This window comes from Neophocaena asiaeorientalis, unplaced genomic scaffold (assembly GCF_003031525.2).
Source record: "Neophocaena asiaeorientalis asiaeorientalis breed wild unplaced genomic scaffold, Neophocaena_asiaeorientalis_V1.1 scaffold43, whole genome shotgun sequence".
Taxonomy (NCBI): Eukaryota; Metazoa; Chordata; class Mammalia; order Artiodactyla; family Phocoenidae; genus Neophocaena; species Neophocaena asiaeorientalis.
Genome location: NW_020173674.1, coordinates 5952157 through 5978029, shown reverse-complemented (window position 1 = coordinate 5978029; position 25873 = coordinate 5952157). Strand labels below are relative to the sequence as shown.

At 46.6% G+C, this 25873-nt stretch overlaps 2 protein-coding genes across 7 annotated transcripts in view; both read right to left on the bottom strand.

Moving 5' to 3' along the window:
* Window positions 1-3811: 3811 nt before the first annotated feature.
* LOC112402076 (RNA-binding protein 4B) lies at window positions 3812-16343 on the bottom strand. 5 transcript variants are annotated; one of them, XM_024748625.1, is made up of 4 exons: window positions 15899-16005; window positions 15100-15523; window positions 9157-9833; window positions 3812-6615 (listed from the first exon to the last, which is right to left on the bottom strand). In XM_024748625.1, the coding sequence occupies exons 1-3, from the start codon at window positions 15914-15916 to the stop codon at window positions 9166-9168; spliced, it is 1110 nt and encodes a 369-aa protein (XP_024604393.1). In that variant the 5' UTR covers window positions 15917-16005; the 3' UTR covers window positions 3812-6615; window positions 9157-9165. The 5 variants fall into 5 exon arrangements, with proteins under 5 accessions (XP_024604393.1, XP_024604395.1, XP_024604392.1 ...); XM_024748627.1 differs by lacking the exon at window positions 15899-16005 and adding an exon at window positions 16193-16343 and having other exon boundaries at window positions 6012-6615; XM_024748624.1 differs by lacking the exon at window positions 3812-6615 and adding an exon at window positions 7195-7272.
* A 5371-nt stretch (window positions 16344-21714) lies between these two features.
* SPTBN2 (spectrin beta, non-erythrocytic 2) overlaps window positions 21715-25873 on the bottom strand; it is a 28995-nt gene continuing 24836 nt past the window's right edge. Inside the window, exons 28-36 of one of the 2 annotated variants that reach the window (XM_024749128.1) lie at window positions 25725-25809; window positions 25277-25473; window positions 24801-24943; window positions 24636-24711; window positions 24502-24552; window positions 23843-24063; window positions 23389-23562; window positions 22891-22933; window positions 21715-22562 (exon numbers count right to left, since the gene is read on the bottom strand). In XM_024749128.1, coding sequence (XP_024604896.1) covers window positions 22329-22562; window positions 22891-22933; window positions 23389-23562; window positions 23843-24063; window positions 24502-24552; window positions 24636-24711; window positions 24801-24943; window positions 25277-25473; window positions 25725-25809 — 1224 coding nt within the window. In that variant the 3' untranslated portion in view covers window positions 21715-22328. The remainder of the gene's footprint in view (window positions 22563-22890; window positions 22934-23388; window positions 23563-23842; window positions 24064-24501; window positions 24553-24635; window positions 24712-24800; window positions 24944-25276; window positions 25474-25724; window positions 25810-25873) is intronic. The other variant, XM_024749129.1, reaches the window with a different exon arrangement.

Below are 25873 nucleotides of genomic sequence, written 5' to 3'. Positions count from 1 at the left end.
TGGAACTGATAACCTAGGAGGGCCCTTCAGCTTTGAGATTTGGTGATCCCTAAGGGCAGAGCTTGAGTGGGTTTGTGTCTAGGTCCCACAGCTGGGAAAGAAAGGAGGGGGAGCTGGAATCTTTGAAGACTGAAGAGGGAGTGATGACAGCTCTCCTCCCTCTAGCTCCCTACATGGATAGGGTGGAACCCTCTCTTTTGCTTGCACACATCACAGTTCATCTGTGATAATAATGGCCAATTGAGTGCTTTGCATTTACTCCGAACAACTCTAAGAGGAAGTTTACAATGAGGAAACGGGCTCTGAAAGGTTAAATTGCATGTCTAAGACTACAGAAAGGGCTTGGATTTAAGTTCTGGCTTAATTTAAGTCCAGCTCCGGAGCCTGAATTTCAGCCATTAGTCTAGTGAGTGTCCTGAGACATGTGGCAGTGCGAGCTCCACTCCCAGTCGCAGTCAGGGTTCTGACTTCCCTGCAGGGTCCGGACCTCCGAGCTTCCTCCAGCCAGACCTGCGCCGGCCCATCTTGAGCTTGGCTTACCTTGTCCGGTTCAGTGCAGTGTGGTTCCAGGTGGGGGGGGTGGGGGTGGGGGTGGGCGTGTGGCAGCAGTGGCATGGTCTCTGGAGTGTTGGCCACTTACTCAGCTTAGGTGGTCTTGGCCCAAATACCTCTTTGTGTCCCTATGGAGAGGCGAGGTATGATTCACAAACACAGCCACTGAAGCGTATTGGCCATGCCCCAACGTGGAGGGACTATAACGGTACTTAGGGTGGGGAGTGCCTTTTCCCTAACCACTCATTTTCCTAATTCTCATAGCCACTGTCCTGCCTCTGAGATAAGAGCCAAGGGTGGGCCAGGGCCGCTATCACTGGAAGTCTAGTTCACCTTGCCAAATGCAGAGGCTTACCCCGCCCCCAAGTAGGGTAGATAGAGTCTAGCCTTAGGACTGCTGGGTGCCTTTGCCAACTGTTCGTCTCCATTTCAGTAGCTTCTTTCTTTGGCTTTCTGCTGTGGTGAATAGGCAGTAGGAATCGGGGGTCTTTTTTCCTCACCACTGTGTGTTTGTGGGGAGGGTGGCCAAATTATTTAATCTTTCTAAACTTCAGTTGCTTTAATTACCAGGGGAGCCAAAGGATGCTACCTCATTGGGTTCTTGTGGATTAGTAGAGATAATGGGTGTCATTAAATCTGTAGGGCTGTTGTGCGGTTTAAATTTGGCCTGGATCCTCAGAGGGCCTGCAAACCTAAGACACTGCTGACTGAAATCATCTTGCCAGACCTTTCCCTCTTCCTTTGTGGGTTCCTGGGACTGAACAGTCATTTCTTGCACTTCGGTTCTCCTTGGCAATAGAGCATAGCCCTGATCTTAAGAAAGCCTTGAGGTGGATTCCTCTGACAAAGCTGACAGCTCTTCCTAGGAATGTATTTTTATTTCCTCCTTTCTCCTCCCAGGTATGCCAGAGACACTTCATCTCAGGCCCAGATTTGTGAGCCAAATTCTGACAAGCCATGAGGCCAATCTTAGGCACGTTGCTTCCCTTTCCTGGGCTACCTTGCAGCCAGCAAACCCTTTCCTGCCCAGTGGACAAGCTCTGTGCAGTGCATTGAGTGCCCTGAGGGCGTCTTATCTCTCTGTGCCACACTGTCTAACTTCATCGTGGAGGAAAGGGGAGATTGGAGTCCGCCACAGGCCTAAGAGGCAGGGTTTGGGCTGCAGTGGTCTCAGCGTTTGCCAGGCTGGAGCGTTTGCCAGACTGTCCTGCCAGTGATACGGGCTCCAAGTCCATCCATGTTGCTGCAAACGGTAGCTGTTTGTTTCCCCCCACCGCCCTAAGGAAGGTGTTGAGTAACAGCCAGGGGTTCAGAGACACCACCTGGGGGAATCTGGATGCTTTTCTCCCAGCTGCAGTGTTTGAGTCAGTCTGCGGTTTCTTTTGCCTTGTACTTGAAGTACCTCAGAGTGCTGCTGCTGTGGCTGGGCCTTGCTTGAGTGGTGCCCAGAACCCCACCTCCAATAGCTGACGGCTCAAGAAGAAATTCATGGAGAGGGAAGGCCTCAGGTATTATTCTAGCCTTTTCTTTTCTCCAAACTGGGCCAGCGATGTCCTCTCGGCCTTCATCCCTCACAAACATTTCACCCTCTTTGTGGACTACTGATAAGTATTCTCATTTCAAAGGAGAGAAATATTAAAAAAAGAGTTTTAATCTTAAGGCACCAAGAATAAGCTATAGAGTTTTGGTAGGATTGCATAAATAATTGTCCTCTGAACTCTCACAATGCTTTTACATTTTTTCTTTTTTTATATATAAATTTATTTATTTTATTTTTGGCTGTGTTGGGTCTTCGTTGCTGCGCGTGGGTTTTCTCTAGTTGTGGCGAGCAGGGGCTACTCTTCGTTGCGGTGTGCGGGCTTCTCATTGCAGTGGCTTCTCTTGTTGCAGAGCACGGGCTCTAGGTGTGTGGGCCTCAGTAGTTGTGGCCTGTGGACTCTGGAGCGCAGGCTCAGTAGTTGTGGCGCACGGGCTTAGTTGCTCCGTGGCATGTGGGATCTTCCTGGTCCAGGGCTCGAACCTGTGTCCCCTGCATTGACAGGTGGATTCTTAACCACTGCACCACCAGGGAAGCCCTACATTTCTTATAGCAGTTACTGTTTTGGTCATACTTTCTCATCTCTTAAGATCTCTGAGATCTATCTCATCTCCCTCGCCCTTCAGCATTCAGTGGTGCCTAGTGTAAAACCCTTAGGTAGGGCCTGGCCCGCAACAGGTGCTCAGAAATGTTAGAGTGGGAGAGGCACAACCCATCCCTGTAAAGGCTTGATCAGTCAGCCTCAGGATTTAAACGCTGCCCCCTTGAATCACATTTCCTTATGAATGGTTGTTTTCCTGTCCTTGAGGTATTTTTTCTGCCTTTAAAACAAAACATAAACTCTATCGGCTTCATGATTAGGGGAGAGACCTCTGTTATATATCAGGCAAATCTCACTATTCACTTCTTTTAAACTTTTAAAAAGTATTTTAAAAATTGAATTCTTTAAATTCAATAGTGCTTTACAATTTTCAAAAGTTTCACACGATTTCATATAATCCTATAACACTTCCCCCCCACGCCCACCCCTGTACTGCCCCTCTCCTTTCCCTCTCCCCACTGGTAACCACAAGTTGGTTTCTGTCACTAAGTCTGCTTCCTTTTGTTTTATTCACTAGTTGTATTTTTTAGATTCCACATGTAAGTGGTATCATACAGTATTTGTCTTATTTCACTTAGCATAATGCCCTCCAAGTCCATCCATGTTGCTGCAAATGGCAAAATTTCATTTTTTATGGCTGAGTGGAATTCTATTATATATATTTATATACCACATCTTCCTTTATCCATTCATCTGTTGATGTATGTTTAGGTTGTTTCCATACCTTGGCAATTGTAAATAATGCTGCTATGAATGTTGGAGTGTAATGCTATTCACTTTTGTTCTGTCCAATCACAATGATCTTTCAGGAAAAATGAATCTGATCCTGTTACCTTCAAACTTAAAACCCTTTAATAGCTTGCATTAAGTCTTTATTTATTTATTTATGGCTGTGTTGGATCTTCATTGCTGCGAGCGGGCTTTCTCTAGTTGCAGCAAGCGGGGGCTACTGTTCATTGCTGTGCACGGGCTTCTCACCGTGGTGGCCTCTCTTGTCAAGGAACACGGGCTCTAGGCACGTGGGCTTCAGTAGTTGTGGCACACAGGCTCAGTTGTGGCTCGTGGGCTCTAGAGCGCAGAATCAGTAGTTGCGCACGGGCTTAGTTGCTCCGCGGCATGTGGGATCTTCCCGGACCAGGGCTGGAACCTGTGTCCCCTGCACTGGCGGTGGATTCTTAACCACTGCGCCACCAGGGAAGTCCCCCAGTTAGTCTTAAAGATGAAATTCCTTAACACAGCCCGCAAGTCTCTCGTGAACTCTGCTGGAACTTACCTCTTCAAATTTCTGCTACACAGATTTCTCCTGCCACAGAGCTCCCTTTCTGGTTCCTAATGGGCACCACTCTTCCTTGATCAGGATCCTTCACATATGTTGTTTCAACCTGGAATAGCAACTGCCCCCCCGCAGCTGTCCCCCAAAGTCAGTCACTATTTACATGTTTTCAAGGCACCCTGTACTTGTCCCTCTGTTGTGCTTATGACAGACGTGGTCAAAGTTTGCTTTCAACTAGAAATCACATGGCTCATTCATCACCCAAATCTTGGCCCAGAAGCAATTCAAATCACTGATGAATGAATTCCAGAGCTTTTAGTGTGAGAGGCCTAGTGGGATTCTAAAATGGTCTATAATGAGCAACTTGGTCTTGGTGAATAAAAGGAATTTTGTACCCACAACATGCAATTTCTAAACTGAGGTTTAGAAATAAACCTATTTGTTCCTATTCAACAGTCCTCTTATGTTGGCTGAAAACTAACCCCTTTCCCAGTGTCATCTGTTTTGGGTAGAGTGAAAGGATTTTCTAAGGGAGAAATATTTTATATGATTCTTCAAGGCTTTTCTCCTCCTAAGAAACTTACAATATTTTACCGTTTATTATTTTCTAAATTAATTAATTTTTTTGGCCACACCACACAGCATTCTGGATCTTAGTTCCCCGACCAGGGATCAGACTCGTGCCCCCCGCAGTGGAAGTGCGGAATCTTAACAGCTGTCCCAGCGGAAGTCTCTACTTTACCATTTAAAGTGTGCTGTGCAGTACAGTAGCCGCTAGCCACGCGGCTAGTTATCATTAAGATAAAAACTTCAGTTTCTCAGCTTCACTAGCACATTTCAAGTGCTTAACAGGCACATGTAGCTAGTAGCTACGAATCGGACAGCACAGATAGAGAACACTTCCAACACTGCCAAAAGTTTGACTGGACAGTGACGTAAAACTGTTTTGCAGAATCCAGTGTTTTTTCTAGCTTGTCCTGCCAGTGATATGGAAATCAAGATATGTTAAATTTCTGTGTTAACTTAGCACAGAGGACGACCAGAGATTTTGGAGAGGCTAGCAAAAGCTGTACATACTGTATTCCTTTGCTCTGTCCGATGCCTTGCAGATCAATCATCACAAGGAAATCCCAGTATCTCTGCCTTCTTTTTTGTAAAACAAGGACAATCCCACTTCCTTGGGGAATACTGGAGCTAACATGGATATTGTATATACATCATCACTAGGAGTGTGTGCATAGAGAGATTAACCTCTCCAGATTGTTGTATCCTACCCCCAAAAATCAAGGAAAAGTTTTGCTTCACCTATGTCAAAAGTATTTTAAGAAGTACAAAATATGTGGGGAAAGTACTGTATAATTGTTAGATAAAGGTTCACAGAATTTATATCACCATGTGATACAGGATATAATAAAGCTTAAGTGGGGTTGAGTCCATCATTAAACTTGTTTTATGAGGATCTAAGCCATGATAAGAAAATAGCATGTCCATAAATCTTTTAAAAAAATTTCTAGAGGACACATTTTATTGCAGAATATTATCACTGCCAGTTATGAATACCCTACTTGCTTTTCTGCTCAAGATACACGTTTCTCCGTATCATCGTAACTATTGTATTCACTTTAGCCAAAGTCTAATCCTAGTTTAAATTGTGAATTTAAATGAACATGTACTATGAAGTCAAAGTGAGAATCTGACAGGTCCTTTGTTCTGGCTCAGCCTTTTCCTGATGCAGGGTTCTCTCTGTGGGGCTTACTTCTATCACTACTAACCTGGGTTTGCTGGCCTATAAAAGGGGAAAAGCAACTCTGGTTATTTAGAGAGAAGCATCTGACTACCAGGTACAGCATATTTATCAATGTCTCAAGATGCTGGCTCACTTATCTCCACTTAATTGCTGCAGCCATACTACTTATCTCACTAAATCCTTCCTTGTACATCAAAATTTCAGATACCTATTCTGTCACTGAAGTTTGTGGTTTGAGCACAACTGAAAAAGAACCAGAAGATATCGGTGGTAAATAAGTCACACAAATACAAAAAGATACTTAAGTGTTAGAAACGTTTATTTGTCAAAATATTTAAAAAAAAAAGGGGGGGGGGAGAAGTGGAGTAAAACAAGGCTAAATTTCAGCTAATGCTGTACCATGATCACAGGTCAGACATAAAAAAACAAAACAAACAAAACAACAACAACCAAAACCCCAATGGTCCTAGCAGTTTCAGAAGATTAGCTTCAATGTTAGAGTCCAGAGCTAACAGAGAAGAGTAAAAGGCTGCTTGCCACTACATGGTCATTTTAAAGGGAAAGGAGATGTTGCAGGTAGACAGGGAGAAGGGTTCAACTCCTAAGGAAAGCAAGATAAGAGGGATTCCACTGTACAGGAAAAAGGGGATGCCAGCATAATCCTTACCTAGGGCTGCTCAGAGGCTGAGAACATAAGGAATAGAGTGAAAGGCTACAGAGACTAGTATCAGGAGGAAAGAAAAGTCAACTTAGAAGAATTAAATTAAGAAAGAAAACATAGTTGGTCACAAACTCCTTTGTTTACTGAAACATGAAGCAATGGAAACATCCCGGCAAAGGGGACCGCGCGGAGCAAGTTCTCATATATGACCGCAGCCCGAGGGTTCAGTCCGCAATTATCCTACCTGAAAGAGAGCACAACACAAGAGGCTTACACAATGCCTGGAGAGCAGCTTGGCTCCGAGTACAAGGGCCCCGGTCCCGTCCTGTATTCCAGGGGGAAAGAAAAGAACAGAACAAAACAAAACCAAGTCAGACCGGATCAAACTTACAACTCTCATAATTACCTAGGAGTCTTCTATGGCTATATATAGGAATTTACTTTTAGCTATATATAGAACAAGAAGCAGTCTATCTGGAAGACTGCTGTGTTGGTGATAAACATATCTTTCTCACCAATCTTTTAGGCAAGACTACTTCTGTGATACAAGGCTACTGTCGCTGCAACAAAGGGCATACAGATATTATCAAGAACCATAATTTATCCAGAACAATCAGAAGATGCCAAGGTCTCAAATATGGCCAACTGCAGTCTTCTAAATTTGTCTCATTTTTAATCTTTCATAGTGAACAAATTTTCAGAAATGGGTATCACAATCACAAAGGGTATCAAGGAGTGGTTCATTCATCCTCCAACATATCTGCCTATCATACTGTCACAGATTTAGAGCCATAATTCCAGTAGTTCCTTTAATTGACCAAATCTCCCTTACCAAATCAAAAGAAGAAATCCTAAATTCTCTAATTCTTCCACTGATGATGGGAACTCCAGACACCAATGGCTGGGGGAAAAAAAAAGTTAACTCACACCAAGTTCCTCTACTTATTACAGACAAAGGGCCAAATCTTGGTCTTGATCTGTGCCAATCGACTTCAAAAGTTGTGACGTTCTTGAATCAGTTCTGCTAGGGTGAGACCCGAATTTGGATCCCCAACAGTTCTGGAGTATTTCATCCTGGCAGCCTCATTAACATCAGGCTCCTGGGACTGCAACCAACTCAAGGTTATTCAGTCCATTTGAGGTTCACACCTGGAAGGTAAGTTTCTTTAAAAGTCATCACTAAGAAGAGGTTAGTTGAACAACCACTGCTCGCAGTCAAAAACCACTTAAAAAATACCTTAGCAATACCCTTTAAAGACCACAATATACACTAATTTAATATTTAACTTTGGAACATATCTGAGAGAAATATAAGTTATCCGATAGAAGATACCACCTTACTTTAGAGGCATATCCTACTTCATGGCAGATCCAGCAGCAATAAAAGTAAAAATTAATGGCAAACTACACTAGTTGTAAGACTGTCCTCTTCACGCACATGAACACGCACTACACAGCGGTCTCGGGATCCGTCTTGTCATGGTCATATAGGACATAACTTATCACAGGTTCACATCATATTTGCTTCCCACTACGTAAAAGGGCAAATTCCTGTCACTTGGCTTTCTTCTACACATATACCAAAAGGGTACTCAGGAACCCTGAAAACTCAGTGGTAACTCAGTTTAACTTTGCTATGAGGCCTCCAGTTCTACTGATGGTCAATTTCAAGGTAGAAGGAAAACTATGAGAACAGAAAGTTATAATGCAATTTCCACTCAGATGAAGAGATTTATCAATCTCTAGATACTCCTAGTTATTCTTGACATTCAAACATCTTTGCTATACATTTTCTGAAGTAGGAAAAACTGCAAGGTTACCACCAATGGGACTTACACACATCAGAAAATTACCTGTTTTATCTAGCTCCTTAAATGTTCCTCTCAAACAAACAAACCCACAAAATTTGCTGGAAGAAATGGTAAGTGTCAGGCTCTAAATGACAGCATCATAAGCCATGCAGAAATACGGCTTAAGTGCCCACACAGAACACGATGCTCTGGATTACTAACAAGGAAGGGACTCCATGGGACAATGGCATCAAAACGTTCTGCTTTCAAGCAAGTATCCTGGAACTAAACACCTAGAATTTAGAGGGTTTTATTTGGCTTATAGATATGTTAGAAGAGTTTCCTCTGATAAAGGCTCATGACCGAAGTAGTAGTTTTATTAGCAAATTGGATGTCTGAAGTTACAGCTTAAATTCTCACTGGTGACATTCATTATTAACTCCTGAACCTGTACTCTTCAGCGTACACTACAGTGACTTTTGTGGTGGAAAGAGAAAGTGGTTTTGGACTCAGGCACGCCTGAGTTTGAATTCTGGCTCTACCTCTCAACTACCAAGTGACTTTAGGCAAAGGACTTAACCCTCTGAGCCTTAGTTCCCTTCTCCATAAAAGAAAATATCTTAAAGGCCAGCTGTATAATTAAATGATATAATGTACAAAGAGGGCACTCAACAAGTGTTAGTTCTCTTAACTATGTCTCTGTAACCCAGATCTGCTTACACTTGATTAAAGAAAAATATTCTCACTAACAAACTGAGTTGCTGTTGTTCTCTCAGAAGGAACAAGCTGGTTGGTTGGAGTTGTAAACTAAAACCTCAACAGGCCAAATGAACCCCTGGCCTAAGTTAGAGAAACACTTAAGACTAACATGCAATTTATACCTTTTGGATACTGTTCTGACAGCAAACGGATGGCTTTAGCCTCCTCTATGTGTCACAGGTCTCCCTCCTGGGGAACTAAATGGAATCTCTTAACCACACCCACCCCACTCTCACCTCCAGTTTTTAAAAGGCTGAGTACCGTGCTCGGTCCACATACTGCTCCCGCTCATACCGGGCCATGTCATACAGAGAATTCCGTGCAGCTGCTGAAGTCTGAGACAGCTCACTCTCTGGCCCATAACCGTAGCCCTCTCCAACTGTGGGGAGCACAGCTGCAGCACGACGCAGGGGGCTCCTGTCCCTTCCGTAATAGGAGGAAGTGGTGGCAGCGGCAGCAGCCATAGCAGCTGAGGTGGCAGCAGCGCCTGAGTTTGGCAACAGGTGTCTGTCGTAGGGATCAACAGAAGTGGAGTTGAGGTGACTGGTCACAGCTGTGCTCTGGACTTGAGGCAGATGGGACATGGTCTGCTCTGCGTAGTTGTATGCGGAAGCTGCTGCTGCTGCTGCCACTGCCTCGTAAGAACGGACTCGGTAACGCTTATAGTAGTCGAGCGCTCCATACGCATCGTTGTAATACATGGATTCCCCGTAGCCCATGGCGTAAGGTGTGCGCACTGCTCCATACTGTTCGTTATACTGCTCGGTAAAGTCCGCCACACGACCCGTACGATCTACTGGACACTCTTTGGACCAATGCCCCTCTTTCCCACACCGATAGCAGCCACTCTGGTCTCCCATCCCAGGGGCAGTCCGAAGCCGGCTGGTAGACAACTGCACGTGCATTCGTTTGCCTTGAGGAAACAGACGTAAGAAGATTTATTATAACTCATTGACATTCTTTATCCTCCCCAAAATGAAAGTGAACTAGTTGGCAAAAGACACGCAAACATACGCACACTCCTGCAACCCTATTTCAGCAATCCCCTCCAAAAGAAGTTGAAGTTTTAACAGACGAGAGCTAGAAAATTTAAGTTCTCAGAAACCAGTCAATACTCTCTACTTACACCAGTAGATCGGGATTCCCTCCTACTTCCGTCTCCACAACTTTCTTCTCCAACACAGAAATTGAGAAAGTTTCCACTTTTCACTACTAAGACCATTATTAATTCTAACCATTCAAAACCTGACAGTTTTTCCAAATCAAATATCCAACAAAACCTCAGTTATGCCAGAGGAAAGCATCCTACCTCTCAATGATTTACTCAGGGCCACATAAGGCCTAAGCATTTACTGTAGCTTAAAAACCACAGCAGGGCTTCCCTGGTGGCACAGTGGTTGAGAGTCCGCCTGCCGGTGCAGGGGACAGGGGTTCGTGCCCCGGTCCGGGAAGGTCCCACATGCCGCGGAGCAGCTGGGCCCATGAGCCATGGCCGCTGAGCCTGCGCTCCGCAACGGGAGAGGCCACAACAGTGAGAGGCCCGCGTACTGCAAAAACAATACAAACAAACAAAAAAAAAACCAGCAATATGCTGTCCATCTTGTTTCCTCCAGCCATTTTTGCAGGTGTCACCAGAAGGCTATGTTGGGTACACAAATCATACCTGGCTCATCATCTGCTTCAACTCTAGTACCTCTAAGAGTTTGTTATAAGACCCTCCACATTTCAACCCCACCCCCACTTTTTTCAGCAAGGGTGAACCCATGCCTACTGTGGAAAAGAAAACTACTTGACCTAGGCCTGTCAACAGCTAGAATTAGATCTTGAAGCAGTACTGGTTTCTTAGGGACAGTGTGCTTCCATGTAATGGAATGATTGGCATTTCATCCTACTATGTAGTTTACAATTCTTTATAGGGGATTATCTACTTGTTAGAAAAATGCAGCATTTGCCTAAAGGCTTCTGGGCACCCATACAAACAAGCCACATCCATACTTCCAGAAAATGACCAGAACGAGGAACAGCTAAGAGAAGAAACAATCTTTGCCCTGGCCGTGTGTACCATCAAGCCCAGGGACCCTAACTAATGAAAGCATCCAAGGTCTTTAAAAGCAGTTTGAGAAAGGCATATTCTTGGCAGCATTTAGTGCCAAACTGCCTAAGACTCTGGAGGTCAAGTCAATGCTTTACAAATTGTAGCCAAAAGGCAGCCAGTACAGATGTAGAGAACATCACTCTAAAGGGCGGCTCAGAACAAATCCCCCCTCCACGATCAGTAAGTTGCTCTCTCTTTAACAGACCTTGTTCTGGATGCAGCTATGCGATAGGAGGCCTCGTGCTCCACCATCCTGTTGGAAACAGCCCGATTCAGGACGGCAGCCAGAACAGCGCCATGCACTGACCCTGAGAGGGGAGCGGGTTAGTGCAGTAATATCACTTTAGTCAAACTCAGTTCTGCCCAATGTCCAACATTCCTACCACCCCAGTTTCTAGCAGTTGCCGCCTCAAACTTAAAACCCTTTCTTTAGTGGAAACAAAGGTGCTCAGGTTTTTACTTCCAGCTGCTAGTAGAGAGGCAGCATCCACCATCAACACTGATACCGTCAACAGATACCAAATGGCAGTAATTCTCTGAAAGCAGCAGTTAGCCATCCCAGTATTTTCAGAGATTTAGATACTCCCATTCTTAGAAGTTATTATGGGCCAAATGCTAACTGTGCTTAGAACAGAAACACACGGATTTTTGCCCCAATTTATATCCCAAATGTAGAATTCCCTATAATTTAGACTGGAGGATTACAAGTTAACTTGGCTTTCAAACATGCACGGTGACATTAATCTGTGTGAAAGACACAAACTGTGCTCCAATTCTGAAGTTAGTGTAACAATGCCGATCTAAAGAACAGCCAATCCAGAGGACTAGACGTACACTTTTAAGGAAAATATTTAACTTGCTCCTTTATAGATTATGGGTCCATTTTCTTTGAGAACTAAAACCCAGGTTTTTTTGCCCCCACTTTGATGTTTCTATTAATACATCCAGTCTTCACCACTGATTTAGAGCAGAACTCAGAAGTTTATAAACATCTGTGACAAAATCTACCTCTGTAGTAGCTGTGAAAAGGATTCAGGTAAAAAAATTTTTTACCTAGAACTAAAAGATCTGCAACAGAAGTGACAGGTTTTTTTTTTTCACATAATCTTTCCAGAGGTTGTAACTAGGCTTTTGATTTAACTCCCCTAAGGCAGCGGTTCCCAACCTTTTTGGCACCAGGGACCTTTTTTGTGGAAGACAGTTTTTCCAAAGACCAGGGTGATGGGGGGGGGGAGGGGTTTGGATGATTCAAGCGCATTGCATTTATTGTGCCCTTTATTTCTGTTATTATTACATCAGCTCCACCTCCGATCATCAGGCATTAGAGTCCAGGGTGGGGGGGGCCCTGCCCTAAAGTTCTTATAATTGAAATATACTGTGCTTCTCTATTACCTTAAGGATCCAGGGCAAAGAAAATTGAAAGAAGATTAAATTCTACCACTCTACTACACTTTGGCTTTGGAGAGGCCAAAAGCTTTAAGATTTTCTGAGATCTCCAAAACATTACTGAGATGTGTTGCCAACATTTCCCAGAAAACCAGCCCCTGCAAAAGTGTTTTGTTTTGAAACAAAGAGGAGGGCAACTTGGGGTCCTCACTGCTGAGCTCCTATCAAGGGATATAGCTGATATACAACTGTACTCCATTTTAATGCTTGTTTATATATTGGGGGAAAAACGAAACATCTGAACTCTTACATATCATTCCCAATTCAGCTGCCTGAGTTTTTACTTGGGATAGCTTCTTTAGGGTCTTCCAATGCAAACTTGTTTGCTAACTCAATAGTGGTTCAGTTCACTGCTGCCGGTGGAGAGGAAACATCCTGAAAGACCCAGGTAAACTCAGATTCTGCTGCTTTCTTTCAGAAGTCATACAATGAGGAAGCCTATGGCAGCCATTAACACATAAAGGTTCAAAAGATGCCCAAAGTGGCACTCTTAAGAGGCCCCTTTCATTAGGAGATGACTGAAAAGGCTTTATGGAAAAATGTGACAAATTGGTATTTAGATTGTATTTTCTGTAAAACTGCAACTTATTATCCAATGCTAAACTTTCTCTTGTCATCTGGAAAAAAAACAGAGCTGGTTATAAAAATGTCTGTACGTACGTACCGTACGCCGTTGAGTGCTTTTTCCAGGGGCCCAGGCTAAGAACATGAAAAACCAAATAAAGGATCCTTTTCTTCCAATAAAGACATTTAAAAAAAGATCTCATGGATCATTGCGTTACTCAGATATCTGCTTCCTGAATTAAACTCACTATATTAAAACAAACATTCCTTTCAAGCCTACTCCCCCCAGTTAACCGATTTCCATATACTTATTTTGGCCCCTACCCTTTTATTCCATTGCATATTAAATAGGCAAGAACATGCGGTATTATACTAGAATACCTCTGCACTTTGTACCTGAGTTTAATTGCACTTTTTACATTTTGCTTGTTACTTGTCAAGAGAGAACCCCCATTTCCCCAACGCTGTCCATTCACGATCCCCTCCCTCATCAAATGAAAATAATTAAGAATATTTTTAAAGCTGTCTGAAGTGCAACAGCTAATAATGAAAGCCAACTATTACATTTTAAGTAAGTTTCTAACCTTAACAGAAACACTCATTGTTGCAAACACCACTCACCTTTCATCATACAGTGCTTTTACTGTTAAAACACTTTCACATCTTATTACCTCATTCTAGCCTCACTACCATCCTGTGAAGGAGGTACGGCAGGGATCGTTAATTCTATTTTATAAGTGGGGAGAATGAAGCGTTGAGAGGTTAAAACACTTGTCCAAAGTCATACGACAAGTTAACGGTAGAAAGTATCTACAACTTTTGCCCTGTGTTTTAGAGTAGCTAAAGGCCAAGACAACACTGGCTGAGGCCAGAGATATCTGACGCACCATGTGTAATCTACTATTTGCAAACTTTCTTACCCTTTTCTGGTCAATTTTTCCTCTTCTCCATTTCTTTTCTGTTTTCTAGGTTTAGTAGAGGACCCTTAAGTACTTCTTAACAACCCTTTTAGTGGCACTCAGAGAAAAAATGGTCTTAATTTATGAACCTGAAAAGCGGCTATAAACGTGCGGTCCAAGATGATAGGTCAACAAAAAACTTGAAGAACAGCGCTGTACAACAGAACTTTCTGTGACGATGGAAACGTTCCATACCTGCACCAACACACTAACCACTAGCCTCATATGACTTCTGAGTGCTTGAAATGTGTGCAGCACAACCGAGAAACTGAATTTTAAAATTTATTTAATTTCAATTTAATAGCCACATGTGGCTAGTGGCCACCATATTAGCACAGTCCTAGAGTCTTCAGTCAACCTCTTGTGGTATTAATGACAACATATGTATGTTTATTAATGACATAAGTAATTCGATACAACACCCTTACTGGAATCTCCTCAGAAGCAGGACTATCATTCCCATTCAACCTACCTAATATTTTTAGAAATTTCCTTTTTTCCCCTTAGGGTTAAATAGTAGTAGCTGGAGCAGAATAGTCCATGGCATCGCTTTTGGCTCTGCTTGTATAGTTCAGACCGAACAAACCTGAGTATTCAAAAGACACTCCCCCAAATCCAGATTCACCACCCAGATTTATAATATAGGGACTCTTTGAGATGTCTTCATTGTTCTTTCCCACCACAGCCCATCACCCAAGGCAGTGAAGAGTATAAACCCTAAGCACTGAAACTCTCAAAAGGCTTCCTTGTCATAACAAAAAAAGCAGGTAACCCACAGACCTTTATCCTCCCTTCTCCCATGAGATACTCATTTGCCCAGGCAGATTAAACTTCCAACAGCACCCAAATGAATGATGGCCTGCAGGATAAAGTAACCCACCGTTTGCAATTCTACAAAGTTGCTGAGGAACATCTCGGCAAATCTGGAAAGGAGAAGTGTTTGCTTCTCCAAGAGTAAGCTGTGCTTAAGTGTGGTAAACACACAATCTTTCTATCATTTCCGGCTAAAACGGAATGGAAGAAACCACCCTGCCAGCCCCACAGTCCTGTGTTCTTGCCTCTGTCTAGAGCTAGACCTCACTCAGTTTTGCCACCCAGGCCCCAGAGCAGTTCACCTTGAAACTCTGTGTTGTCAAGGCCCCTGATGGCCTCCACTGCATCCTCTGCCCGCTCCATGTGTACGAAAGCATAATCTTTCACGATGTCACATTCGATGACCGGACCATACTCCTCAAACTTGGCCCGAAGCTCTTGGTTGGTACAAGTAGGACTGATGTTGCCTACATGCAACTTGGTTGAAGCTTTGCTCTTATTCTTGCTGGCTTCCACGTTGATGTTCACCCCGTGCAGCTTGTAGTGGTGCAGGTTGCGTATGGCATCCTCGGCCGCCGTCTTGTCCTCTATGTGCACAAAGCCGTAGTTCTTAATGATGTCACACTCCAGCACCTTCCCATACTGCTCGAAGAGTGAGCGGATCTCCTGCTCTGTGGCCTCCCGGGGCAGGTTTCCAATGAACAGCTTCACCATCCTGACAAGAGCCTGGAAAAGAAAAAAGGAGATTTCCAAAAGTTAGGGGTGGAGGAAAAAATTTCAGTGCATTGCATTTTGGATTAATCCTCCAAAGTTCTTGGCACCATCAAGATCCTCACAGAGACGTTCATTATGTTTTCAACAGCGGCAGGAAAGGTTTACTCTTAAGGAGTAGCGTGAGTTGTGTGTGACACTCGAACAGGTCGAGTGTCAGCAGGCAGTGCACAAGCCCATCATCTCCGTTAAATGAGGCGCATTTTAGGTAACAGGGTTAGCTGAAAATACTCTTTTTGGGGGGCAGGTAAGAGAAGAGTCCAAGCAGGGGGCAAGAAGCATATATCTTACTGTCCCTGGTAACAAGGTTTTGGAGGGAAATCTGTGTACCTCTCTTCCGTGCCGCATCACCTTTCAAGATATTCTAAGAATTAAAAGGCCCCCTTTGCCCCAACCTAGGACACCCACGCCCCAGCGGCCCAACTCCAGTTCCTTCGCCCCAACAAAGACTCGACCCGACCTCTGCCCCGCCCCCTCCGGAAACCCGGCCCCGCCTCCTCCCGGTGTCTTCCCCGGACCTCCCGCAGCAAGAGGAGAAACCCTAACCCAGGGCCAACCCCGTCAGCCAGGGGCCGGCCCGGCCCTCTCTCAGGCTCCCCACACACCCACAAGAACCCCTCGCACCTCCGGGTGGCGGCGACGGCGGCGGCGGCGGCTCCCGCGTCAGAGAGAACCCTACAAAATGGCGACGGCCGCTCAAGCCTCAGCGTGACCGGGCCCTTTCTCGCGCGCCAGCTCACGCACGCGCGAGTGCGCGCTGCCCCGCCTCACCCTCGCGGGAGCCGGACGACCAATCCCGCGGCCGCATACAAATGGCTGCCCTGGGCTCTGCTCCCAGTCGCCCCAATACGGGGGCGGGGCCAACTGGTGACGGTACTGCGGGAGGAGGTCAGCCCGCCCCCTGGCCTGACTAGCCAATCACCACCTTGGAAGGTGGGCGGTCGTCGCTCAAGCGTCAGAAGGTTTCTGGACGCAACCACTGACTTGGTGAAATCAGAAGCCCGGGAGAATCACTAAGCGTCACAATGGATCGTGCTGTTGGGCCATGTGGGGGAGCGGGGGGTGGGGGAGGAAGGCGGCTGCGGAAGAAAAAGGGTTATCTCACTGGGCCCCCTAAAAGCGGGTTTTCTTAGCGCCTGCCAGCCTCTATGGCAGTTTGGGACAACATTTTAGAAATAGAGGCGCGCCACATTTTAAGCCAACCTAGTCTTTTTTTGGTAGAGCTTTTATACATAATTTAAAATTTTTAAATTGCAAACACGTTATGCATTGGTGAGGAAAAGGAGAACCAAAGATGGCAGAGCTGAGATGGCTCTAAGAGGCATTCTATCCTAGCTGCACTTAATCAGTCAAGTTTTGTCACATATACATGAAGGCTGGTTTTCTCTCCCTAGCTAGAGAATTAAGCTCTAATTCTGTGTCCTTCACAGTTCTGATCCGTGGTGAGCACACCAAAGGAGGCCCAGAGAGGTTTCTTGTTTTGGGGGTAGGCCAGGTCTCCGTGTCCACACCAAGCTGCTGGAGGACTGGGCAACTGAGTCCCTGAGCCCTTTCCGGCTTTCAAAATTCAGCTGTGGTCCAAGGGCACCTCCTGGTGGTAAAAAGGAAGATATTGAGGTGGATTACTCTCTGTCACCTTTGAACAAAGAGTAGAAGTTTATGGAGATTGATGGACTGAGCTTATCTCCAAGTAGAGCATGCCAGGGTGGTTGTCAATCATCATTACTCCTTGGTATGCTTTCTGATGCTGTTAGGCACAAATTCTGCAGGCTGACCTCTTCCTCTCCAACTACGTTGTTATGTTTCTTTCACTGAATTCTTTGTTTCCCAGCAATTTCAGAAGAGGCACTGTCCTTCCAATTCTGATAACAATCATGCTTGTCTCCCACATAATTCTATTTACCTCTCCCCTTTCCTTCTCCTCTTGGTCGTTTCCACTTTCTCTCTACACTCAGACTTTTAAAACATGTATAGGGACCTCCTTGCCCATATCTGAAATAGCTTTCACTCATCTTCACTGTTATGGTTTTTTAAGTTGGGTTTCTTCCCTGTGTTCCAGGACAGACTTCCACAAATAGAGTCTGAACCTGCTGTCGCCCACCTTCGTGCACTGTGTTTCGGGTTCTGTCCTCCTCTCCAATGCCCCAAGTTTTCTGAGGTCACCAAAACTAATGTCCTTTTAACAGTTTTCACCCTTCTAAAATTTTCATTCATTCACCATCCTTTTCTCCTGTGTTTTTATGCTGTTCCTCCTCATAGCTCTGACTATACCATTACATCTCCTTCCCCCCATCTATTTCCCTGTTCTTATCTATTCCCTGTTACCTCCCTTCCCCTTCCCTCATAGGCAACCAGTAAATGAGTTTAGTGTGTATTATTTTGTTTGTTTTCTTGCAAGACATGTCTTTTTTTTAATTGAAGTATATTTTTTTAAATGTCTTGTAAGACATGTCTTTTTTTTAAATTGATTTACAATGTTGTGTTAGTTTCTGGTATACGGCAAAGTGATTCATTTTTATATATACGTATATTATTTTTCATATTCTTTTCCATTATAGGTTATTACAGGATATTGAATATAGTTCCCTGTGCTATACAGTAGAACCTTGCTGTTTATCTATTTTATATACAGTAGTTTGCATCTGCTAATCCCAAACTCCTAATTTATCCCTCCCCCACCTTCCCCTTTGGTAACCGTAAGTTTGTTTTCTACAAGACGTGTCTTTTTAGTGCACATTTACTTTTTCCCTTTAGAAAAAGTTTTATTGTGGAAAATTACAAAAAGGCACAAATAGAGAATATTATGCACTCCTGTGGACCCCTTACTCAGCATTGACAGTTATCAGCATTTTGCTGATCTTATTTTGTGTAGCCCCTCTACTTTTTGTGTGGGTGGGTAGGTGGGCTGGAGTTTTTTAAGGCAAATCCCAGACATAATGTCATTCGCCTGTAAGGTTTTCACTAACTGCCTCTAAAGCATCAGTTCTATGCTATGCTAATTTCATCTAATATTTATATTTAAAATTTTCCTAGGTTGTCCCAAGTATCCCTTTTTACATTTGGTTTTTCCTAATATGGATATAGACAAAGCCTGCCCATTGTTCATTTGGGTTAGTTAATTTTGCAAATGTTTATGTAAATTGTGTTGTATAGCTCACTGTTTCTCTTTTCACTAAGCACTAAGTTACTGTGTGGTGTCTAACTATTGAGTAATACTCCACAGTGTGCAGCCACCATGTTTTGCCTAATCCATATCCCAGCATAGCACACTCAGGTTGCCTCCCAACTCCTTAGTGTTGCTATAAACAAGGTTGCAGTGGACATCCTTATGTTAATTCTGAGCGCCCTAATGGTTTGGTGTGAGAATTTGAGGGGAGATAAGCCCAGGGGTGGGATTGCTGGGTTGCTGGGTCATAGGATATACTTGGAACTAACTTGTCCAAGTAGTGCCAGGTTGTCCTCTGGAAACCAGTCTACCCTCCCACCTGAGGGGCCCTGCACATCTCAGTGTCTCTGCCAATGTTTCCCATTATCCAGTTGTCTAATTTTGGGCAGTATAATAGGTATAAAGTGGTATATCGTTGCTTTAATTTGCATTTCTCTGATTACTAATGATTCTAAGCATCTCTTATTTCTCTGAAGTGTGGGAGGTTGACTCTTCTGTAACTTCCCTATTCGTATCTTTTCCCCATGTTTCTTGTCAGGTTACAGTCTCCTTTTTGTTTGCAGGACTTTCTTGTATGTTCTAGATATTAATCTCTTATTGGTTTCAAATATCTTCTCTCATTCCACCAAATTATTAACTTTGTCCATGGAGTCCTTCCTTCACTGAACAGAAATCCTTACTTTTTTTTTTTTTTTTTTTTTTTGCGGTACGTGGGCCTGTCACTGTTGTGGCCTCTCCCGTCGTGGGGCACAGCCTCCGGACGTGCAGGCTCAGCGGCCATGGCTCACAGGCCCAGCTGCTCCGCGGCATGTGGGATCTTCCCGGACCGGGGCACGAACCCGTGTCCCCTACATCGGCAGGCGGACTCTCAACAGCTGCGCCACCAGGGAAGCCCGAAATCCTTAATTTTTTTATGTGATCAACTTAATCAATTTTTGTCTTAAAGTTTGTGCTTTTGAAGTTTTGTATAAAATGTCCTTTTCCATCCCCCTGAGTCACAAATATATTCTCCTACATTTTCTTCTATTAACATTAATGTTTTTACCTTTCACATTTAGGTCTGTAGTCCGTTTAGAGCAGTGCTGTCCAAACAGAAATATAATGTGAACAACATATACAAAATTTTCTGGTAAACACATTTAAGAAATAAAAGGAAACAGTTGAAATTAACTTTAATATTTTCAAAATCCAATATAGCTAAACTATTTCAACATATAATCAGTATAAAAATTATTGAGATGTTTTAAATTCTTTTTTCTCCTCTTCAGTTTTCAAACTCTGGAAAACATTTTACACTTACAGCACATCTCAATTTGGACTAGCCACATATCAAGTGGCTAGTAGCCGCGTATGGCCTGTGGCTACCATACCAGATAGCACAGATCTAGAGTTCACCCTTGGAGGTGGGGTTAGGTAAGAACGCAAACATTTTTATCTAAATAATTAATCCATTTTTATCTGTCCCTATTTCCCCATTGATTTGTGGAACCCGCATTATTGTATTTTTGTGCTCTGATCTGCCTCATATCCGTCACTCCGTTCCATTCTGTCATCTTTCCTGGAACTTTCCCTGTCTTCCGCTCATTCCTGAAGGTGTCTCCCAAGACTTACTTCCTGACTTTATGCTTATCCTCTTCTATGTCCTGTCCTTAAGGATTCCTGGACTCAGGTAGCTTCAGCTACCATAAATGCTCAAACCATATTTTTATTACATCTCCATTCATAACGTCTGACCGCATTCTGCAGGACTGCTTCACTTGGCTGCCCTATTTACAAGTTAAAATGATAACTTCTCCATTGGTTCCTCACACCCATATACATTTCCTTCTAAAATCTCCAGTTATTGCTTTCTCTCCCAACCCACAGGCTTGTCACCATGGAGTACAAATACCCAGATTCCCTGAGCACGCCGCAATGTGTGATTTTCTCTTCCTTCATACGGTGGAGATTTTACAGTTATACCTGAAGAACAAAAGAAGGTGTCTGTGTAGTGCTGATGTATTACTCCATTTACTCCCACGACAGATTATTCCAGTTACATTATCCACATGTTTACTTCGGCATACCGAATCTGCTCTTCTTAAGAGAAAGGGATAATTATTCTGTGTACTATCTGGTCTACCACATCTCATGTTTGGAAACGTTCTGGGCCTGCACACACCTGACCCTTTGTCACGGCTGATGATAGTCAGGGTCTGCTCAGCCAGGGCCCTTGGCCGATTATGCTAAAGATGGGTATGCTTTCCTGGAAAGACCTCTGAGCCCCCAAAAGAAATGGTTGTTTGTATATGGGAAGCAATGAAAGAACAAGGCTTTTCCTATAGGAGGCCACCAAGGCAAATACTATTGCCCTGAAACCTCCAGTTGCCGAGCCAGAGACAAGAGGGAAAGCCCCCTGCTCCTTTTTTTTATACTTCACTGGATCTAAAATACGTTCTCCTGTGTTTTCGTTTGCACACTTAGGATGTATCTCGTGGCTTCCCAGGGTGATCTCATTCTATTGGTCAGTGGACTGGGAACCTGTTACTTATCTGATCCCTGTCTGAACTCCCTCGATCCCCTATTGGGGTCCTCTCTATTGAGACAGAAGGTGGCAGTCAGTAATCACCACCTACATGCTCCACTCTCCACTGTCAGGCTGAGCAGGGGCTGAGACTAGGCTGTCTTCCATTCTTGAAAACAGCTGAGAGAATCACGAGTGACGAAACTTGTGCACCAGGGAAGCAGTCATTCACTGCCTCAATACTGCTTGTTAATATCATGGTGAACGTCTCTGGTCTGAAAAGAGGTTTGACACTGGTCATCCCAGCAAAGAGGAGGTCATTGTCATGGGGAAATGAGGAGACTCACAGGATAATGTGGTTCTTGGCGGGATGCTGGGGGCAGAGCGGGAAACCTGACGCACAGGAGACCAGGGCCAGAAGGAGGAACAGGGGCATGGGCAGAGAGGCTTGTGGTCAGGAAAGCAAAGACACCCAGAGGCAGTAAGAGAAGCTGAGCTGTTTAATCACCTCCTTGGCCAGACTCAAGGCCGTGGTTGCCCCTGAACAACTCACACCCGGAAGCTGTTGAGAGTTGCTGGAGATGGAGGGGCTGCTTGAGTCAGAGGATGAGGGAGGATGGGAAGGGGGAGCTTCGGCGTCTCTGACCTGTCATCTGGCAATCTTGCCCCCAGGTCCTGCTTCAGCTCTGAGAGGTTCCTGGCTGGTCCCCAGGGGCAAGGACTCGATGGCGTGCCCTAGCTGTGGCAGGAGAATGACCCCGAGGCAGGGGCAGCCATTCCCCACGTGGCCTATGGAGAGGGTGCTGTGCTGTGGTGGGGATAGAGGCGTAAGGCTAGGGGAAGAGGGAAGAAGGGGGGGAGTGGAATTGGGGGTTGCCTGGGCCCCACCACCAGTCTGGAATTAAATAGCAGAAGAGAAGGGTTGCCCTTGGGGACACTGACTTGTCTCCAGAGACAGTTCCTGGTGATGGGTTGACCTTGGCAGCAGACCCTAGCAGCAGGCAGTTGTCCCAACAAGAGGGTCCCTGTCGACGGTCCCTGGCAGTTTCCTGGACAGAGGGAGGCAGCTGGCCTGGGAGTCTCGCCCCCAACTACTTGTTCTTCTTGAAGAAGCTGAAGCGCTTTTCTCGCTCTCGTTCTCTGCCATCCTTGCTGCGAAGTACGACAGGTCCCTCCGCCCCGACCGGTGATACCGGGGGCATGGTCATGGCCCGGGTCATGCCCCGGGTGGCAGTGGGCACCGCTGGCTCTTCAGGCTCTCCAGAGGCCGAGGACACAGTGGCAATGGCTGCATTCACCACCCTCAACCACGAGCTCATCTCTGCCTGCAGTGGGGCGTGGAAAGACAACTGGTCAGCTTGGAGGATGCTATGCTTGGGTGGCTGGCTCGCCCACAGTGGGGAAGTGGAAGAGGAGGAGGTGGAGATGACTGCCTCATCTCACTGGAGAAAAAGGCCCCTTTAAGGTAGGGAACATGTTTTGGTGTGGCCTTCACAAACATCCAGTTGGCACATTGTGGGTTGTCTGATATCGAAGAATGAGACACTTCAGACAAGGAAAAAGAGAGAGGCGAGGGAAGAAAGAAATGTGCATCTGGAGGTTCTAAGACTTCCCAGAGAGAAGGGGGACACGGGAGGAGAAGGGACAGCTCACCTCATCCTTGGCCTGGAATAAATATTCTTTCCCATCCTGTAAGCTGTTGGGAGAGAGAGAAACTTCAGGGCAGAGCTGAGACTCTGATTGGCCAGATCAGGGCTGGTGAGAGCTCACTATCACCCAGAGACCAGGCTGGAGAACATGCCCGGGAACCTCAGAGCCAGATCAGACACGTTCTGCACGTTCTTCAGAGTCCCAGGACTGTGCCAAAGCACATCCTTCCTGATTGGCTGCCGAGGACCAGGAGCAGGCAGGGGCAGGCCCCCGGAGGTACCTGGAGACAGGGGAGCGCCAGCATCCTGCCTCAAGACCTCCCAGGCAGGATAACTTTTCAGCTTGACAGGCCTGCGTCTTGGTGCTTCGGCTCCCCTTAGTGTGGAATACAGCCAGATCCTCCGCCTCTCCCTCCTTGACCTCTCTGTCCCCTAGTGGCTCCCCTGTGCCTTGTATCACTGTGACCTTCCCTCCCATCCTGAGGGCACGTTCCATTCCTACCCCAGCTTGAAGACATGCTTGCGCTTTCGATAATCAAAGGCAACGCTGCCCTGGGCTCTGGCCAGGCTGACAGGCACTTCTCCGTGGTACGGCACTCCTGCACTGGCTGCCTTAGCATCCTTGTAAAAGCCAAGGCTCCCACGCCGCAGGACACAGTACACGTTCTGCCATGACCTGGGAGAGACATGGTGCAGGTGACGAGGAGGAGACGCAGGTGACCGACTGGCCTTTGAGGGGCCAGGCATCCTGGGAACAGCTTGGCTGTCCAGGGACTCCCAGTGCCACTCCTGTCATTAGGCCCCTCGTCTCTACACCCTCCCGGCCCTCACCTGAGGCCCCACCTGCTCCTGAGTCCTACCCCCCACCCCCCCAGTCTAGGAAGAGGTTCTGGGCAAGCCTCTCCAGAAGGCAGGAGCTGCAGAGGCCGCAGGCACCACATGACCAGACCCAGTACCTGTTGGCGGCCTTCTTGCCAAAGGCCTCCATCTCCTGTTTGCGGCACAGCAGCCCCTCCATCTGTTCTTGGGCAGAGAGCTCCGGGCCGCGGGTGGGCAAGGTGGCAACCCGGGCTGACTCGGATGACCTGCTCTGGGGCATTATAGGAGGGGTTGGGCCCCGTGTCCGGGTCGGCTTCTCTCCCCGTGGCCCATTGGCCTCGTCCCCAGCACCAGACCCCTGTGAAGAAAATGGTGTCTGTGTCAAAAGATAAGATGGGGGCTTCCCCAGTGGTGCAGTGGTTGAGAGTCCGCCTGCCGATGCAGGGGACACGGGTTCGTGCCCCAGTCCGGGAGGATCCCACATGCCGTGGAGTGGCTGGGCCCGTGAGCCATGGCCGCTGAGCCTGCGCGTCCGGAGCCCGTGCTCCGCAACGGGAGAGGCCACAGCGTGAGAGGCCCGCGTAAAGCAAAAAACAAACAAACAAAAAAGATAAGATGGGAGACACCTAGCCTGCAGGTCGCGAAGCTGGAAGTCCATGAGCTGGTCTTGCCACCTCCACGTTTCCTCTGAGTCTCTGCCCTCTCCTGACCCTGCTGTCCCCACCGCCCAGCTCATACCCCCATTTCATCCCATATCTCCCAGTTATCGATACCCACACCTCCAGGAGAAACTCACAGGCCCTTCTGGGAAGCTGCCCTGCTCAAGTCTCTGTTGTTCCACCAGGGGCTACAAGGACAAGACGCTGTAAGCAGATGTGCAAGGGGAGGGGCTAAGATTCTGATGGGGGCACTTGGGGCAGCAGGAGTCACCTGTGGGGCTTCCGCATCTGTGCAGACGCCGTTCACGCTGGCTGGCTGTGAGGATGCTGGCAGGCGGGGCTGGGCTCTGGAACGGCAGAGGTGACAGAGAACGTGAAGTCTGTGTGTTGCTGTGGCTCAGCCCCCTCTTCCTCCCCGAAGTGTCCCACCTCTCACCTGTCCCAGGTAGCATCGGGAGCTGTCTGGCTGTCCAGCAGGGCCCCTTCAGGCACACTGGCTGTGGGCTCTGGGGCAGGGGGCTGTTTCCTCCGTTCCTCTTCCTCCCTCTTTCTTTTCCGCTCCTTCTCCTGCTCCTCCAGCTGTCAAAAAATTCTGAGGTCAGAGCATGGAAGGTCCCAGGCATTGGGGAAAGCTGAAATGTCTCAGCTCTAGTCTGATGAAGCAGGAAGAATGGAGACTATAATTCCAGATGAAGGTGGGGATTAGGAGTTATGGGGGGGATGGTGTCTCTTAGTGCCACCCAGGGAAACAGATGGCTCCTAAAGCTCAGGTGACAACAGGGCACTCTTGGCTTACATCTGGGAGATGCTGGGGCAATGGGAAGAGAAGAAATGCCTTCTTCAAGCAGGAGAGTGCGCAAAGTCTGGGGCAGTGGGATGGGCCCGGTACTCCTGGGGCCCTGTAGCCCTCACCGCCGTGAGCTTCTCCAGTGCGCTGAAACGCTCCTCCCAGGCCACTGCGGACTTCTGGAAGGCTTCGTGCCGCTTGATGAGGCTCTCGACTTCATCGACTGTGCAACCCAGCTCAGCACTTCGCACCAACGGCTCCTGGCTGCACAGCCAGGCCTCCGCCATACCTGCGTCTCTCCCAAACACGAGCACCTCCAAAACTGCAGGCAAATCAGGGTGGGCAATGACAGGGTATTATAGCCACAGCAGCTTCAAGCACAGGGACACAGAGAAAGCCACTGCCCCAGAGCAGGAGCTTAGGGCAGAGCCAGGCAGTGCCAAGGGTGGGGGCCTTGAATTCCACGCCCCAGATTCCTGGTCTCACCTACTCTGGAAACTACAGGGTGCAAGACCCCCAGCCGCTCCCTCACCGCCCAGGGCCTGGAGCCCTCAGTTTCCTACAGCGGCTCACCAAGCTGCAGCCAGTCCATCTTCTCCTGCCACTTGTCAGCTGTCTCCTGGCGCCGTGCCTGAAGCTGAGACAGCTTCTCTGAGATCTGGGTCGGGGCGGGGTGTGGGGGGGGAGATGCGAGTTAGCACCCAGAGGGGCCTTGCCAGGGT